General features: G+C 40.6%; 2 protein-coding genes across 2 annotated transcripts; both read left to right on the top strand.

The window, feature by feature from the left end:
* The first annotated feature begins 207 nt into the window (after positions 1-207).
* On the top strand, positions 208-9,491 carry LOC139299919 (jupiter microtubule associated homolog 1-like). The gene is made up of 5 exons (XM_070922869.1): positions 208-358; positions 2,833-2,975; positions 5,974-6,122; positions 6,757-6,787; positions 8,960-9,491. Exons 1-5 carry the CDS (start codon positions 303-305, stop codon positions 9,097-9,099), a joined length of 519 nt encoding a protein of 172 aa, XP_070778970.1. The 5' UTR covers positions 208-302; the 3' UTR covers positions 9,100-9,491.
* A 4,647-nt stretch (positions 9,492-14,138) lies between these two features.
* On the top strand, positions 14,139-16,792 carry LOC139299918 (T-cell antigen CD7-like). Its single transcript, XM_070922868.1, has 4 exons — positions 14,139-14,235; positions 14,336-14,671; positions 15,031-15,146; positions 16,212-16,792. The coding sequence occupies exons 1-4, from the start codon at positions 14,169-14,171 to the stop codon at positions 16,296-16,298; spliced, it is 606 nt and encodes a 201-aa protein (XP_070778969.1). The 5' UTR covers positions 14,139-14,168; the 3' UTR covers positions 16,299-16,792.
* The last annotated feature ends 940 nt before the right edge of the window (positions 16,793-17,732 follow it).

Raw genomic sequence — 17,732 nt, 5'->3', positions numbered from 1 at the left:
GGACTCTGTCTGATCGCTGACATGAAGCCAAGACCTGCCACCAACAAGAGCGGCGGTTTCTCAGGTTCTGTCCAATGAGAGGGGCGTTCTGTGACGTTCTGTCCAATCAGAGCGGGTCGAACGCTGGTGGGATGGGTCTCGTGGGCTGGCACCGCAGAACCAGAGGATCTGGTCTTCGTTATGTTTTTCAGTGTCGGGTGGAGTCTACATCCTGTCGCATCTCTGCGGGGAAGGCAGAGGACTTTTTATTAGTTTCTCATTGACCATTTATTACCGCCAATACATCGAAATACTCCATAAAGATGACGACGACAACCACCTTTAAAGGAATGGAGCCTGGTGCTAAAAGCAGTTCCAGGTAAAAGAAGCTGAAAACATTTCACGGAGGAACAAAAGAAGTGGGATGCGGGCAAGCCTCACAGCTAGCAAACGCCTCTTTTTTGCCTTTGCTTAAATGGAGCCTGCTACCTAACATTAGCCCGCTGGTGGATTTTTCTGGATTTAGCTAAACTGTCACATAGTCTTGCCAATTAAGTTAATCTCATTGGGTGACTGATGCACCATATAACGGCTAGCCTTTAGCTACACAAGTTAGTTTGAGTTAGCCTGTCTGAGCTTTGTAGAATAATTAGGCATGCGAGTTTAAGAAAGAAAGGAGAGAGAAGCACTCGAAGGGATGTTTTCAATCTATTTTTCGGTGGAGAAATGGTTCAAGCCGCCTAACGTTAGCTTTCGGCTGGCCTTGGTCGACTACAAAATAACTTTTTTTTTTACGTTCAAGTCACAGTTCCTCTCCTGCGGTGTTTTCTAAATGTACTGCTCTCTGGAGTTGCGAATAATGTTATAGCCTAATTACATTACACTGTGGATTTTATCGCAATGTTTCAATCTAGGATCGAAGGAGCAAGAGTCCAAATATGAGATCAGTTGCGGGAAGAATCCTAGACGAGACTTGGGTCTGCATATGTCATTATCACTGATACGGCTCATTGTTGGTTAGGGCGAATGGAAGTTTAGAGAAACTGAGATGTGATGTCGATTTGTAGTTTCAATGAAAAGGTCTAACGTTACGCTATGGTCTATGCCTGACGCACAATATCTATTCAATCTTTATATAAATGGAAAAACACCTTAAGAGGGCCACTCATCCTCCAAGCACGCAGTCATGGCTTTCCAGCAAGTGATGCGTCTCGTCCGGATGCATTCCTGCCCCTTTGCAGTGAAAACAATGCAAAGAAAATGACTTTTATGAAGGCTACCTCAATAATGGGCCATGATTTTAGGGAATATAAAGCATATTTTGAGGGAAAACTAGTACTATTACCCTTTTCTGAGTGAGCACGAGTCAAATCTCGGTCAATCATTAAGCGTTTTGAAGTCGCATGCTGTTTTCGGATGATGCGGGGCTTGGGTGGGGGCTTTGAGCTAGCTAAGCCTGTAAATCTTTCCTTAGCTCTTAGCTTTTGCTCCTTAAAGCCCTTTTTACGAGCTGCTGGTCATTTCTGCGGCTGGACGACCAAAGGGATCCGTACAGCAGTTCAGTTGAGCAGAATTAGGCTAAAATCTTAGTAGGCCATCAAAAGCCTCCCACCCTGCCTTATCACACAAGCCATCTTTGGCTTGGGAGCACAGCTATATCTGCCCTAGCTTCACCTGCCCCTAGGCTACCCTGCTTTTCAACAATAATGCCATTTCATAGATATTATTTGCAGTTTCATTCTAGGGTGGGGTCTGCTGCCAGGCAGCTAAAAGCTTTTCCCCCATTGCAATTCGTGTGGAAAGCATGAGCTCATCCTCTCTGGCCGGGAGGTGAAGTCTGGTTTAGGCATTACTGTCACAGCCAAGTGTGACGGACAGTAGTGTGTGTATACAAGAATTGATTGAGAAGATACACGCCGGTGCAGTCCACGCAGTGTGGGTTTTCCTCTTCTTGGTTGCTTTCTTTGTAGTAGTGCTTCGAGAGCTGAGTTGTTTTTTTGGACTCCATCTGCCCGCCTGGCCCTTGGACAGCTGCTCAGTGTGTCAGCTGGTGGCTTCAGGGACTCTGAGGAGAGGAGAGTTTGCTGGAAAAAAGAGGGAGGGGTCCAGCAGGGGCTCTGCAAACACATCAGTATTTGTCATCCACCCCAACTGTCCTTCAGCACAGCAAGGAAAAAGTGTTTCCCTACTCATTATCGTGTTCCTTTTGTGCCGCTTTTGGTGGAAGGAATGTCGGAGGAAAGTGGGCTTTGTTTACCATGCAGTGGTCTGCATGCAGGCTTTCTATATTGTTCTGGAACAGTCCATTTATTAGTTGACCTATATTAGCTGTGGACCTCAGACTTTTCACCTCTATTGTGTAATATTGACCCAAAATCATAGAGTATTACATTTACTAATTTAATAATGGAATACCAATGCTACCAGGAACTGACACCAACCGCTCTTGTGTCACTGCAAAGGAATCTGTGCTGAGGAGAGGCTGCAGCTAGCCAGCTAACTCTGTGATTATATGCGACTAGAGTCAGCTGCCGGGCAGAGATTGTGACTGTCTGACAGGCTGACAGCCGGGGCTTAGAGAGCAGAGACCTTACTGGTAGCCTGTGTGTTTTTGTGTGTGGGGTATGTGTATAAAAGGGTTAGGGTGGAGTAGGGAGACTGTTGTAAGTAGCTTGAGGCATCCTCATGTTATATTTGACTATTGATTTTTTTTTTTTCTTTTTTTGCACTGTGCAGCTGATCAGTGGCATGTGACACAAAGACTATGTGTTTTAGTTGGCCTAAAGAGTGGATGATGGAGCATGGTAGCAGGATGTCAAATTACATTATAATTCGTAATTTGTTGCTCCTCAGGGTACTACGACCGCCAGGCGGGGACTCCAGCTTCTCCCTCGGCACAGACGAAGACTCGACCCCCCAGCGCAAGAGCAAGATGGCCTCCAGCATCTTTGGAGAACCTGAGGACCCCCATGCTCATCGGAGGAACAATCCACCCAGTAAATCAATCTAACATCATTATCTTAGCTAATTTTCCATGTGACACTATCAGAGCCAAAGGAATGAAAACAATAAGGTTTTGATTTACACTGTAACCTTAACAGTGGTATGAGTCTTGCACCAGGAAGGGCGTGCTTATGTGGTGCTTATGTATGGGCAAGTTCAATCTTGCAAAACTAGACAGAACTACCAGAAGACTTAAGTAAGCAAAAAGTACCATGGAATTAATCCTTCCAACTTGAGCTAGGAAAAGATACAAACTGGAGTGTTATTTAGTATTTTTCCATTTAGGTTGTCAGAATGAACATCCCACAAGTGTAATGGCCAAAAAGCCCTGGAGTACTGGGATAAGGGTAATTTGAAGCTAGGCTTTGTTAAATGGGGATGAGGATCAGCCTTCGATGGGAAGAAGTAGGTCAGTTAAAAATGTGTCAACTGGTGAAATGTGTGGCCTTGGATAGACAAAAGGGAGAGGCGGACAAATGCAGCAGCAGGGGGATGTGACACCTGTAAATGGCTTTAAGTTGTCAAGTTCAAGGCAAGCATATAGCCACAAATGCTTGAATGAAAGATTAATGTAGTCTGACATTATTGTCCCTGCCAGTATGTTTCTAATAATGCAAGTAAAACTTTAGCCAAACACAATCCACTCTTTAGTATGCTTTATCTTTATTGCTAGTAATTAAGGATGGACATTTTTTCGCAGCTAGTCAGTGTTTGGTTCAGGCTCAACGATTTGATAAAGTGTGTTAAGAGGAAAATTGAAGCCCTCTAGCCGCAGGATTTCATTTCAGCTCAAGGCCATGAAGTTACTCACAAGCTGGGGATCACATGTTTTCACACTGGCCACTTTGTAGAAAACTGTTTACATGGTGTATCAAATTTTGTGTGGACAATGAAGAATTTACCCTAAAATCATTACTTCAGCCTCTGACCTTAACGGCCAGCAGCTGCGGACAGTAAAGCCTTTTCCTGCTTGCATTGTTTCACTTGGGTCAAGTTCAGGGGAGCCCTCTCAAAGTTGTCCCGCTTTAACGGATACAACTGGATGAGGATATTTGTTTCTGCCACAATGAGCAAGGTTTATTACTATAACAGGTTTTATAAGCATTGTGCAGTCAGTCTGGCCTGGGTATGAACTCATAGTCTAGATGAACAGGTTTGTTTCCTTTGACATGCCGTCCTATGTAGATCCTTTATAAAAACCTCCTCCTTTTATGTGCTCTATACATGTTTCAGCCATCTAGAACAATGTACACTTACTTGTGAATACTGCCCTGCATTACATATTCATGCTTCACTTTTGGTATAGCTGGTTGCCTTGTCATAGTAAGACATTCTCTAACATTGTGTACACTAACCGCTTGGAAGATTTTATTTCTGAAATTAGAGTTACAGGGAACAAATAGAAAGGTGGGGAATGCTACAAAGGTCCCATCATAGATTCAAAATAGAGATGTTGCAGTTAAGTAGATCACTGGGCCACCGGGAAGGCGTGACAGCTGATTTTCAAAGTCTCCGTAGACTGTAAGCGGAGGTTATGTTATAGATTGTGGTCTTTTTTTTTTTCTCCAAGTGTCATCTTTCAATGCTACGAGCAATGACATTTCATTCACTTTAACAGTATTGTGGTGATGGCAGAAACCTTAAAAGCGTATTTATCTCAAAACCAGAGTAAATAAACCTAAAAGTATCTTCATAGCTACCACTAGGGATAGGGGAGAAAAAGTATTTTTGTGATTTGGGATGAACGTAAAAAATTGATTTGATAAACTGTTCTTCATAAGGCAGTCCATAAGTGTGTCAACGCAATTCTTATAGTTGGTTAAACGTCTTCTAATGAGAGTTATGACTGTGTGGTGTCAGTGTAACTGCAGGAATGTGCTGATGTTATGTTTATGCTGACACATAAGCATATTGTTATTCGTAAAGCATATAGTCTTTGGCAGGATTTTAGGGTTTTTCAGATACCAGAGCTGTTGGTTTGTTCAAGTGCCCTCAGCCTCTGGCCACATGAGGAGCACTCTGTAATCAGAGAGTAAGCCAAGACTACCAGCAGCAGCAGCATGATTTCTGTTCCTGTCTCCAAGCTTGTTGACGAGTGAGCTCTTTGTTATCATGCATTTATATCATGTACCCAGGAGATCTATAAGGCTATGTGTTGTAGGGATGATAACATAATGCATCACTGTGTAGCCCCTGAATCAAGTTTAATCCTCTTCCATTTGCTATTTGCTGTTCACGGTCCAGAGAATTGACCAGACTCAGAAATGTGGAGCTAATAATGAAGGAGCTCTTGTTGTGTGATGGAGGCTCTCAGCAGCGCTGATTCACTTCACTCCATTAACAACAATGGCCACTCCTCCACTTCTTCAGCAGCGTTGTTCCCCTCATGACAAAGACAGTCTGTCCCCTCCCTGGCCCTCTGGGCTAGAGCTGGGCTGTTACCTTATGTGGCTTTGGTTAGCACAGTCTGCTTCCCCACAGTGCGCCAAACACTGGCTTTTAATGCTCTTTCTGCTAAAGGAGAATGCAGGCGCTACAGCGTTATGTGAGTTTTGGCATTCAGGTTGTCTGCCTGGAAGCGTTCCACCGTGTTTCTGGGTCTGCTGCAGACGCCCAAGCGGATTTGGTGATGTTTCCTGTTGATTTTCAGTGATTTTGTCTCATGTTATTTCAGTCAAATTCCCTCATAAAGCTGATGTTTTGTCAAATCTGAGAAGATGAATCTTGTGGCTGCCTCATGGGTTAGAAACACTGGGGTCTGGGGGTGGTGTTGTGGCTAATGGGATTAGTGTCCATATGTGTATGACTCTTAGGCTTTGAAGCCTGAGTCATGTTTTGCCATTTGTCTCTTGTGCTTCCTGTCTAGCTTCAATGTAATCCATTGGCCAGAAAGGAAAAAGATAATAAAATAGGCACAATAGCCAGCGTAGTACACTCTGCTCAGTCTTTAATAAGTTTGTTGCTCTATTCCTCTGTCTCTTACCTCCCCAGCCGGGGCACCCACAGGAACCCTGTGCGGGGAGCCTTCTGCCCCACTTAGGCGGTGCCAGCAGCCTCTTCTCTTCCCCAAGAACCCTCAGCCGGAACTGACCACCATCCACAACTCTGGGGCAGCCTTGGTCTGGAACCAGAGACAAGAGGTACCTACAATCATCGAGTCTGACAGGCGCTGTTTCCAAAACACAGCCACAGCCTAGTTTGGTTCTAAAGAGCACACAGTCGTAGATTAAGTGTAATTCTAAACAGTACAGTGGAAAATTCATTGGGGGATGGATGACTTTATCCATCTATCTGAAACTGACCCAGGATGTTGTGATAGATATTCTCCACTGACATTTGTAATCCCTGTGGAGGTTTAATTTTTATTCTGGGAATCTGCCAGTCCTCACTGCCTGACATGGGTTGAATTTCTAATTGAGCAATTTAATTCAATTTAATATCTGTTATGAGATATGATGATAACGCGAAGGTCCTCTCTGTAAATTGTTGGTAATTGGCTGGCGATGGCACAAACACTTCTATTTGAACTATTACTATTATCTACATGAATTATGAAGTATTTTCTTTTGGCTTTGTGGTATAAAAAAAAAAAAAAAGATGATGATCTGGCATATCCACCCATGATGTGCAGACTGTGTCTACTCACTGTGTTGCCACAAAGTAGAAATAATAGGATTTGGATGTAATACAGGAAGACATTTTTATATACACGTGAAAAAGTCACTTATGTTCAGTGAGGATATCTGATGTTCTTGTCTTATGTTTTCAATGTAGGGTGAAAATGGCCAAGAACAAGCAAATGATGGTAAGTATCCTGACTCTTGAGCAGAGGCTTTTAAGTTGCTGTCACACTCTCACCATGTCTAAACAGCAGTGCATGACTTGGATTATTCAGTGATTAGCTCCATGGTACACTATAACAGATCAGGTAATTCCACTCTCACTGCCTCTAAAAAGTCTGATTCTGGTGACCGTACCATAAAGATACAGTACACACGTTCTCCCTCTCTAAGTCAACACCACATGATCTCTTTGATGTGTTTTTTTCCCTGTCATAATGGCGTGATGGTCTGTAGTCAAGCAGCTGTTCTTTGATGGCAGGCTTCACTTAGTATGAAAAGCTTTTTATTAACCTCCAGGTGCATGTTTGTGAGTGAGTGGCTGGCTCTGCAGATAATGGAGGGTTTGACCACACATCTCTATGGACATTTAGAAATCAAAGCTCACTTACTTGCCTTGCTTTTGAATATGATTGGAATGTGTGCACTTTGAAGTGTGTTTATATGTGTATTAACGTTTAAATGTTAAAGCACACTTAAATGTCTTAACAAAACAAAGGAAAAGTGTATTTGTAGTCTGTAGTGATTTTACAGAACATTGATGGCTAATTCAAGTTTGATCAACAGAAACCACAATTTCCTGACCACTGTTCATTTGCGTTACAGTAATCAGATCTTGTTTCATTAATAAAATCCAAATTGCTTCATTTTTGTTTCTAATAATCCAGTTTTAGTTATGTATCAGCTTATGTTTAATGCATGTGTATTTCTGCCACTAGAATCTTCCTTGTGGCTGCTGTAAATCCCATCTGCGCTGTTCCACCTTCTTTTCAGAGGCAGAGAATTTTCCCTGTAAAACTGACAGCCGTAAATAGCGTGACCTCAGTAAATCCAGCTGAATACTTAATCATCCTCTGTTAAAAGGTCTTCTCCTATTATTTGCACAATCTTCAAAATTGCATATGCAATGAGGAGAGGGGCGCACCTTGCAAAGACTTGACACTCAAACTGCACCCCCAGCCTGGTGCATCTGTTTGATAAATACAGCATATGTGTTTGAGGTAGATTGCATCGCATCAGCAAAAACAGGCACAAAAGCCTTAGTAATTCTGACCCAGAGAGTTTAAATATGTGAGCTTCTAGATCCTCCAGGCTGCCATGTACAGTCCTAATATCTGTGGCACCAGTCCTCTAAACCTATAATTAATGCAGATGTCACAGTCAAGCTGAGAATATTGTTTTTTGGGGGGGTGGTTGCTGCCTTTACATAAGTCAAAAGGTCCCCTTGAATTTACACATTCGACAGTAATTCAGGCACTAATGGACAACAAGAGCCCAATGCTTCAGCACTGCGTACTGGGTAACCTCCTTGAAGTACTCTAACAAAAATGCAGTGACTGCATATTAAGTCAAAATTGAGTTGAGACCAGAGTTGCATGGTAAATTTGCAGTTAAACCTGGCCACAGCTAGCCTTTGCTGAAGCTAAATTTACTTTCTTTTTATCCCTATCTGTTTCCTGTAATCCTATCAGTTTTGAGTAACTAACACTGGTCATTTAGTTTGTTATCCCACAAATAAGGCAGCAGCTACATCACATCATGGAGAATACAAACAGCTGAACTATTTGTGCTAAAAGCTAACTAGCCTAGATCAGCAGAGTAGCAGAAACTGCCATCTCATTAAGCTACTTTTTAAATCACATATTCAAATGCAATAAATTGTAAATGAATGTATCATATTGATTTCATGGTAATTGTTAACACAATGTTAGATGGAAAGCTGAAAGAATACATTTTGTTTGTAGATGGTGTTTTCCTTCATATTCCCCTTAGTTTCAAATGCAGTACAGTTTTTAGGTCATATTTATGGTCTATGTCAGTTTTTTTGTGGTAAAATAATCAGTCTAAAACACAATTAAGTCATTACATCCTATCCCTATGTTACACAGTTTACCAATTTAGCTGAAAATGTTAAGCCCTTTTTCTCAACTGTCTGTAGTTAATGCTCTCTGCCTTTGTTGGAGGACATTTTCCTCTCTACTATCTACTATAGTTAGCTATAGTTTTTGTTTTACCAGATAAAATTATGTTTTACTGTGGGGGCCTAATCGCATATACTGTCATCCAGTCTGTGATGGCATTCATTAAATACGTTACATGCATTGGATTAATGTTTTGTCATTTTGTTGCATCTGTAGAGTGTCCTGACGATGTGGAGGTGGAGCAAGAGGAGCAGCAGAAGGAGCCACAGCCCTCTGCCCCGTCGGGAGGTGCCAACGCTGCCGCTGGCGGCCGAAGAAACCCACCTGGTGGCAAGTCCAGCCTCATCCTGGGTTGAGACCACTTGTTTTGCTTTTTTTATTTTTTAAAGATAAATACCCCCACCACTCTCTTCCTTCTCATCAACCTGTCACCTTCTTCACCTACTTCACATGCACTCATGCTGTCACGTCCATGGACCCCCGTGTCCTCTCCCTCCACCCTCAAACCTTTTGTTTTGATCCTTTTTTGTATTAAAAGAAGAAAACTGTTGACAAAAGCACTTTATGTATCTCTTCTCCCCCTCCCCTCCCCTTCCATATCAGCCCATCCTGTAGTGCATCGCGCCTGCTGGGAAAGGCATGACGTCTAGCTTGTCCCTCATTCTTCCCTGTTGTAAATGGTAAAGGAAAAAATAATAAAAAAAGATTTGATGCGTGGATTTCTAAATACAATAAAGATTGATATTAATTTGCTGTGGCTGATTCTTTTTCTTTTTTTAATATAGTAATAGTATGTAGGAACTTTTGATCATGCTATGGTGAATATTGCAAAAATAATAAAGTCATATAAAGCATAAAAATGAAGATAGAAAATCAACAACGCTGTTTATTCACCTTTTCAGTTTTCATTTGTGTAAATGGCTCCACACATGGAGCTGAGTATTATTTATGTACAGTGAGATGGAGCCTGAAGACTGCGGCCGCTGAGAGCAGAGACAGGCTCTCTGACTGGAAATCTGCCCAGACAAAGTAATCGCGAAAGCTGCCTCCAATTCTGCCAAAAGAGAAACTGCACTATCTCCTCATGACATCATGCGCTGAGTATTTGGCTCTCTTTACGGTGTTCTTGATTTAAGATAGGCGTTGCATTTTGTTGAGAATCTGAGGAGCTTTAAAACAAAAGTCAGATTCAAAAGGTGAAGCGATTCATGCCAGACATGATGTTACTTGTGAAACATAACCGTTGACAGCGCTCTTCAAAGATGGCTTTATTTGGAAATGCTTGTTTTAGTCTGAGCTTATTTGCCTTGAGGAGCACCATGAGGCACATGTAATGTACTGGCTGTTTAATGTTAATTTGGATGCTTTAATTATCATAGAAATAGATGCCAAAGTTCAGCCCCAGGAATTAACTACATATTTTCAAGACCTCAGTTCAATCCTTAAGTTAGTGAACTGTATTCAACCAAGATGAAAGATGAACTTCAGCCTTCCTCTCACAAAACACCTCATCACTGTCAGCAAATGTCTCTATGGATATGAAGATCACTTCTGATCACCCTACAATGCCATCTTGTCTTTACTCCATGACTTTGATTTGAATGGCAGTGTATTGTTGAGTAAATGAATCATTGTAAGCCTCTTACTGTGAAGCTGAAGGGGCAATGATGACAAACTCTTCAGAAATAACAGGGAATGGATCATTGGACAGATCGAGTTTAGAATTTTTCTGCAAACCTTCATTCTGTGCTCACCTTGGGCTTAACCAGACAGTGTCTTTCCATTATATTGTGCATGCTCCACGTGTCTGCATACCAGCCACATAAGTGTCCAAAGAAAGACCTGAATAAAAGTTTCTATCAGAACAGATTCAGTGGCTTTTCTCTCCGCCTCCTGAGCTTCGACTCGAACTCCTTCAGAGCCAAAAACCTGAGCAGTGCTGCAGCACGGCGGTGTGTTTAAGCCCTCATCTGCCGTGGAAGGCATGCAGAGGTCACTCAAGATCAGGAAAAGAACTTCCTGCCCTGGAGAAATGCCAGGATGTTGGAGTGCAGTCAATGAAGGCTTGTTTTCAGAGAGTGCTGTACCCACTGAGAAAGTCCTGTGCCTTTTATTATAACTTAAGACGCAGAGTCAGCCTGGATCTCCGGTGCTTTCCTCAGTCTTTTTAACCCGATGTACATATAGACATATGAGAAAGGAGTGAATAGTGATGCCCATGTATTCATTTTAAGTTCATAATGTTTGGTGTACTTTTGGCTGTTGCAAACAAACACAATACTGCAGCTTGCTCTTTTGTCCTGGTCAACAGCTAATCAGTAAAACCACATTAGAAACAGACTCTCTTGTCTATCCCCCTTGATCATCCGACTAATCTTTCTAGAAAGACGAGAGATTACCATTTTCCTCCCCCACAGCCATATGCCAAGTCATTTAATTGATGTCTGCGATGAATGCATCCTCGCTCATTAGCAACTTCAATGTATTGACAGGGCCATTACACCATGTGCACTCCAGATGAGGCCGGCCATGTGTGTGTTTTCCCAGGAGATCTCTCCAGAGGAAAAGGATGTGAGCGTGGAAGGGGAAATGAGATGAGTCATCTCGGAGTGACAAGCAATCAGTCAATCAATACCCCCATCCAGTCATACTGCTCTGACTCAGCAACTCCTCAAGGCAGGAGGAGGAAGGGGTGTTGTAGGAGGAAATACATTATTAATATGTTGCTCAGAAGACAGCAGGGTTAAATATGCTGACCCTTATTACCGCTCTCCTGAAATTATGATTCCACCCCCAAAATAATTTTGTTCTTGTATTAAGAACATATAGACTAATGAATCTCTATATGTACTATTGTTGTCTTCCTGTCCTCTCTGTGACCAGAGACAGACCCTCCTGATTATGTTGCAGTCTCAAAAATATAAAAGGCCTCCCACTCACCAGAAGCCCTAAACAGGAAGCACTGGTTGGCAAATGGACAGGGCCGTTTCCGTAGCAACAAAGGGAGCGTAAAAAGCCCTCCTTGCAGCGTCTGCTCCGGCTCACATAGTAGCTTCTTAGCTGGATGAGACTGGAGGAAGGGAACTGATGGAGGGACAGGGACCTTTTTGATTCTGTCCCACAGGGAGGCCGAAAGAGCAGGAGGTGGTTGTGTTCTTTGGATTTATCTCCAGAGACTGTGAAAGCCTTTATTGATGTTATTGATGTTGAGTTTGCAAGTCCCTCAGGACAGTGACAAGTTAATGGAGTTTGTTGAGGTCATTTCAGCTTCAAACTACAATGGTCATCATCTTATATATATTTGACTGTGTTGTGAATATATGGTATATGGTATTTAGTTTTAATTGATGCAATAAAAAAGGCTGTATTTATTTTGGTCTTTGTCACTTTACAGACTAATTGAGATATGCCTGTCTGGATTTTAGAGTCCCTGTGTTTTCATGGTTTTCAGTGTGCTCTGCTCTTACAGCCACTCACTTTCCCAAATTTGATCTCAGGCTTTGGTTTACAAAGAGACTTTGACTGGATTTGGTTTGCAAGATTGTGTTCCTCACTCGTAAAAGTTCAGTTTAGGCCTTTCATTCCTTTTGTTATTCTTTCTTGGAATTGAAAATAATTCTACCATAGACATAGTCCCTATAAGAATCTTCGACAGCGTGAACAGGACATTGTTTCTTCAAAGACATTTTGCTGTTAAATGTTTTAAATGTCATTTTTAATGCTGTCAGCACCAATAACAAAATTCCATTAACCTCCATTGTATTGGGATGGAGTCAGAAATCTCAACAAATAAAATGGGCATGGGAGAGAATATTTTGTTTTTTTAAACAACCATTTAAATTTGTCTTCATATATCTCTGTATTGTTTTATGTCGTACCTGAAGATGTACTGAGCCAGCATTGGCTGGCATTTTTGCCATCTCTACATGAGTATATCCATGTATCCTGATATATCCCATATTTGTAACACTTTATTAGCACAATATAAACATTGAATGGTTTGTAACACACTATAATGTAGTTTTAAACAATATTTGTCAACAATTATAACTTCTCCTATGAAAACACATTTTATATTATTACAACTGTTTTACTATATTATCATTCATTTTCTGTTTATATACCAACCTCCACTCGGAGTTACAGCTGTTGACAAATATATTGATTAACACTTATTAACACTACATTCTAGTGTGATATAAACCATTTATTAAATGTTTATATAGTGCTTAAAACTGCTAAAAGAGAAGGAGGGTGGATATACTTTAAGTGACACTCTTCTGCCACTAGAGGGCAATGCAAACACTGTTAAACAGTGGCCTTCCAGCCTCTGCTAAAACTAAACTTTTGACCTACTTTCGTTGTTGAATATGTATTGACTATCTCTGTAGTGCGAGCTCAGAAAAACATATCATCCACTGCTAATGTCTTTCCTTGTGTCTGAGGTCTAATGAAGAACAGTCAGTGTGAGTTATGTGACCTCTGAGCAAAACAGTTTTTTGTGTTGATCTGTTTTTTGTCGAGGTGATAAAATATTTCATGCTAAGCTGCCTGTCTGGATCTCACAATTTAATTTCCTCATCCTCACACGCATGAGGGTCACATGTTTCTATCCATAAGCAAAACCAGTTTCTAGCACTCTAAACTAAATTTCTATCTCTAAACTATTGTCTGGTAATGAATGTAAGTAATGATGAATTCATGAAGCTTTATCAAATTTGGGATGGCTGTGCTACTTTTTGTCTCTTTTTGTCTCGTTAAATGCTTTTTCCATATCAGAGTATTGTTTTACTTCATACCTGGCGATGCTGTATACTGAGCCAGTGAAGTGGTATCTGAAACATGGCATTAGCTGGCATTAACACGGTTTGTTTGTCTGTCTATGAGTGTATCTACTCAGAATATACTCATCTTCAAACTATACAGTATATTGTGCAGTCATGTTTATCAATACACAGCCAGTGCCAGTTTAAATAGAAATAGATATTGTAGAACTGGATCTTATCTAGTTGGTTTTCAAGCACTCTGGTTCTCCTCAGACATGTTTGTTCCTCTGCCACTAACTGTCGCAGCAAAACAGGAGCCTTTCACCCTCTGCTAACACTGCAGTTGCACTAGTGCAAGCTCTCAAAATATCTCAAGCAATGATAAAATCTTGCCTAATGCTTTAGTGAAGGATAAAAACCTGTCTAGTGTTCATCTTCACTTCCGAGTGGTTTGACCTTAGCGAAGACTTTATCTTTAAGAGTCAGTGTCACATTACCATGTTTCTGAGATGACTTGATGTCTTTCACCCTCACATCTGACACCTTAGGTCACGTGTTGCTGTTACTCATCGTATTGGGTGATGTGGGTGAAAACACACACACACTTCCTACTGAGGAGTTAGAATTCAAGTGAACCTTGAGTGACAGTCACTGTCAGCATGTCTGCTGTCTGGCTGAAGTTCATAACCATCCTTTGTCTCTCCTGTGAAGCCCTGAGTGACCCAGGTAAGACTGATTACATATATAATGCTGAAGAATGATGTGTATTTTGTAGTGATTCATGAAAAGGAAAAACTGTGCTAGATTTTTGTGTCTATCTGTGTAGGGAGCAGTGGAGTGGTATGGAGAGATTTTGGAGGCACTGTCACTATCCAGTGCAGATCACCTGAACCAAACCAAGAGTTCCTGAGTTTGAAGATGGGTCTCAGTGAGGAGAACACTGTTTTGTACAAAGATAGAAACTCCGACAAAACTACCATCGCCACAGAATTCACAGGCAGACTTCAGTTAAACGGAGAATTCCCCAACGTGGACATTCTCATCAAAAACTTGACCTCTAACGACACGGGGCCGTACTGGTGCGAGTACAAAAGGTTTGACCAGAAGTTCAGTAAAGTCGTGATCAAGAAAGGCGAAGGGTCTGTGCTCCTGGTGGTGAAAGGTGAGCCTCATCAATTTATGTATTAACTCACAGTACAACTTCATCATCATTCCACTGGAAACAATTGTTTTCTAAATGCCAATTTAACAATGATTCGTCCACCAATTTTTACTTGACGCTTTGGCAATATTGTCTTTGTTACATTCATGCCAATAAAGCATATTGAATCGAATTGAAATAGAAGGCCAACATTACAACGATACATTGTAACAGTAGACTACTGATAACTAATTCAGAGGTATGAAATAATTCAAGTGTTAACATACTATTTGTATTCAGTCAGTACTACTGCAAAGTGTCTGACACATACCAAACTTACATAAGTGGAATATTATATCATATATATCATATCATAACAGATACAGCGCAGCAGTGTGAGCCATCAAATAAGAATCTGATCCTGGTGCCTGTTGCGATCTCTGCTGCTGTCCTGGTCATCATCTTCATCATCTTCCTCATACTGATCATCCACAAGGTACCCATGTGTTTTAGTGTGTGTGTGTGTGTGTGTGTGTGTGTGTGTGTGTGTGTGTGTGTGTGTGTGTGTGTTTGTAGGTGCCTGTGTGGGTTCCTTCATCTGATTGTATCTTGCTGTGACTCACAAGCTGTGATGGAATCTTGGGGGCTGTTTCCATGTTCCTGTTTTTCTCAACAGCACACGTTGCTGTTATGCTCAGTAGTTGTGTGACAAACACATAGTAAAATCATTTGTGGAATTTATTCTCTTTCACTGTTGACAGCCAAGGTTTATTGTCAGTATCACTTTCACACTTTTCATTTACCCAGTGCACAAAACATAATGGTAGCTGCATGAGAACAAAGTATTTTATAGCAAAAGGAATGAAAGTGAATGTGAATTATACATACACTGTAGATGTTTATTAGGTACACCTAGCTACACCTCTAATGCAGTCTAATACAACAATTCCTACATTCATGAAAGTTATAATGCTCAGTTTTTGTTAAAACTGTTTGTTAGAGAGGTGTTGATTGAACTGTATCGTCATTCTGGAGGATATAGTTTGTGTATTGCCTTATACTGACTGGTGTTTCTATTACTTTGTTCACCCTATTTATAGGGGTATAGTAGGGTAGGCTAAAACAGAGGAAATACCTCTCTGTGTAATGTGACACAGTTCAACAGATATGAATGAATTTAACATGAATTAAAAAAAAACTAACACGAGATTAGAGATTAAGATTAATATATACAAGGTGAACTGACCCAATAGTGGTTCAACAATGTGTGTTATACAAGACGGGGAAACAAAAGAAGAAGAAAGGAGAATGACAGTTCTTCATAGTTGGAATAACCACCTGTCTCAGGTTGCCTAAACATGCCTGACAACAAACATGCCTGACAACAAACTTTTGAATGTGACACTTAAAAATGTCACTTTCTATACAAGTTGTCAAAGATAAACTATGAGCTAAGAAAAAAAAAACTGACAATAAAGCGAAGTTGCAAAAAAATACACTGAATGATAATCCTGTTAGTTAATGTATAATAACCCTACATCACCATATCTGTTGTTACCAGACCAAGGCTCTGCGCACCACAGTGAAACCAAGACGCGTCATCACCAATGATGTTTATGAGGACATGCGTGGAACTCTCAGACGCTGAAGATGTCAGTCTGCAAGCATGCGACCTGAAACTCCATCTCTGCACCGCTGAGGTGCAAGAGATGCATGTGAAGCAATGTAGCTCAGTGTGTCCTCCCACATACTCAGAGACTCAAGACATGTCTTCAGGCCTTGTGTGTGACAGAGTGTATGCCAGTGAAAGACAGTTAAGACAATAAGTTCCGTCGATTGCAAAACAGGTCCGAACACCTGCACTGCCAGTGAACAGCTTGGCACAGTCTTTCGGTGAAATCAAAACCGGATTGTACCCTGACACAGCCTTGACATGTGACCCTGATATGTATTTGTATATGTAAATATGTCTTCTTTAATTTCAGTAATTTCCTATAGTTTTGTACAATGTTAACATACTTTTTGCAGATGACTTATTGTATTACTAAAGGCTGTGTTAATTTGAATGCCTTAAAAGATAGATACTATGTATTGTAATAATAATAACTGTAATTTTTTGTTTGGATAAATAAAACAAATAATTCCTGGGATTAGTAGCCATGTCTGAAATAATTTACTTTTTGTTTGACGTTTTTTCTTGAGGATGGTGAAACATCATAATTAGAGACATTTCTTTTCAGAATACAAGGACGCTCACTGAGACCATCCAGTGGTTTTGTTGCACCACCACTAAGCCATGACGCGACACACAACCCAAAAAACAATGAAATGATCTGAAAATCAGTTCACATTTCACTTTTATATTGTACAATTTTAATTCATAATGAAAATAATCAGTTCCAAATGAATGAAAAGAAAAAAACAGGAACCAGAAATTAGGTAAGTATTTAAGTATAAGTATTTTCTTTTTTAATATTTCCTGAAAGTGATGGAGGCAGCCTGCCCCTTCAGTCTGATTTTATACTGTTAACAAAACAAGAAAAGTTAGGGGAGTGAAAGTCTTAGTGATCTAAATATTTTAAAACCAGTGTGCACCAGATGAAACAACCCTTTGTTTGCTATGTATAGTCAAGGTGTTAATCTAAGCAAACAAATATTTACTCGAAATGCTACATTAATGAGTGATAAACCATGAAGTTTTCTATTTCTTTGAGTAAAACTCAAAACGTATCTCTGGGCTTCGACTTCAGACTTTGGTGATTCATTAGATTCATTGGAAATATGTGAAAAAGTGAAGATGTGATGACATGAGTCAGTAACATCCTTGGGTCTTACTGTAAACGTGCACTTACATTGACTTACTGTAAAAGAGATAACATCAGAGCAACGAACAAGCGATACAGATACAACTTCTACTGTTTTCATGATCATTTTGTCTGTGACTCAAATCCTCACACAATTTCAACCAGTAACACCTCACATCAAATCAGTCCCTTTGTCACTGTGGCTTTTCGAAACGATTCTATAATGATTCTATAATTCTATAATTTAATTATAACGCAGGAGAATTCAGTGAATTGTT

The sequence above is a fragment of the Enoplosus armatus genome, chromosome 17 (genome assembly GCF_043641665.1).
Source record: "Enoplosus armatus isolate fEnoArm2 chromosome 17, fEnoArm2.hap1, whole genome shotgun sequence".
In the NCBI taxonomy this organism is placed as follows: domain Eukaryota; kingdom Metazoa; phylum Chordata; class Actinopteri; order Centrarchiformes; family Enoplosidae; genus Enoplosus; species Enoplosus armatus.
Note: the sequence above shows the minus strand (reverse complement) of the source record. Positions and strands in the feature narration are given on the sequence as shown.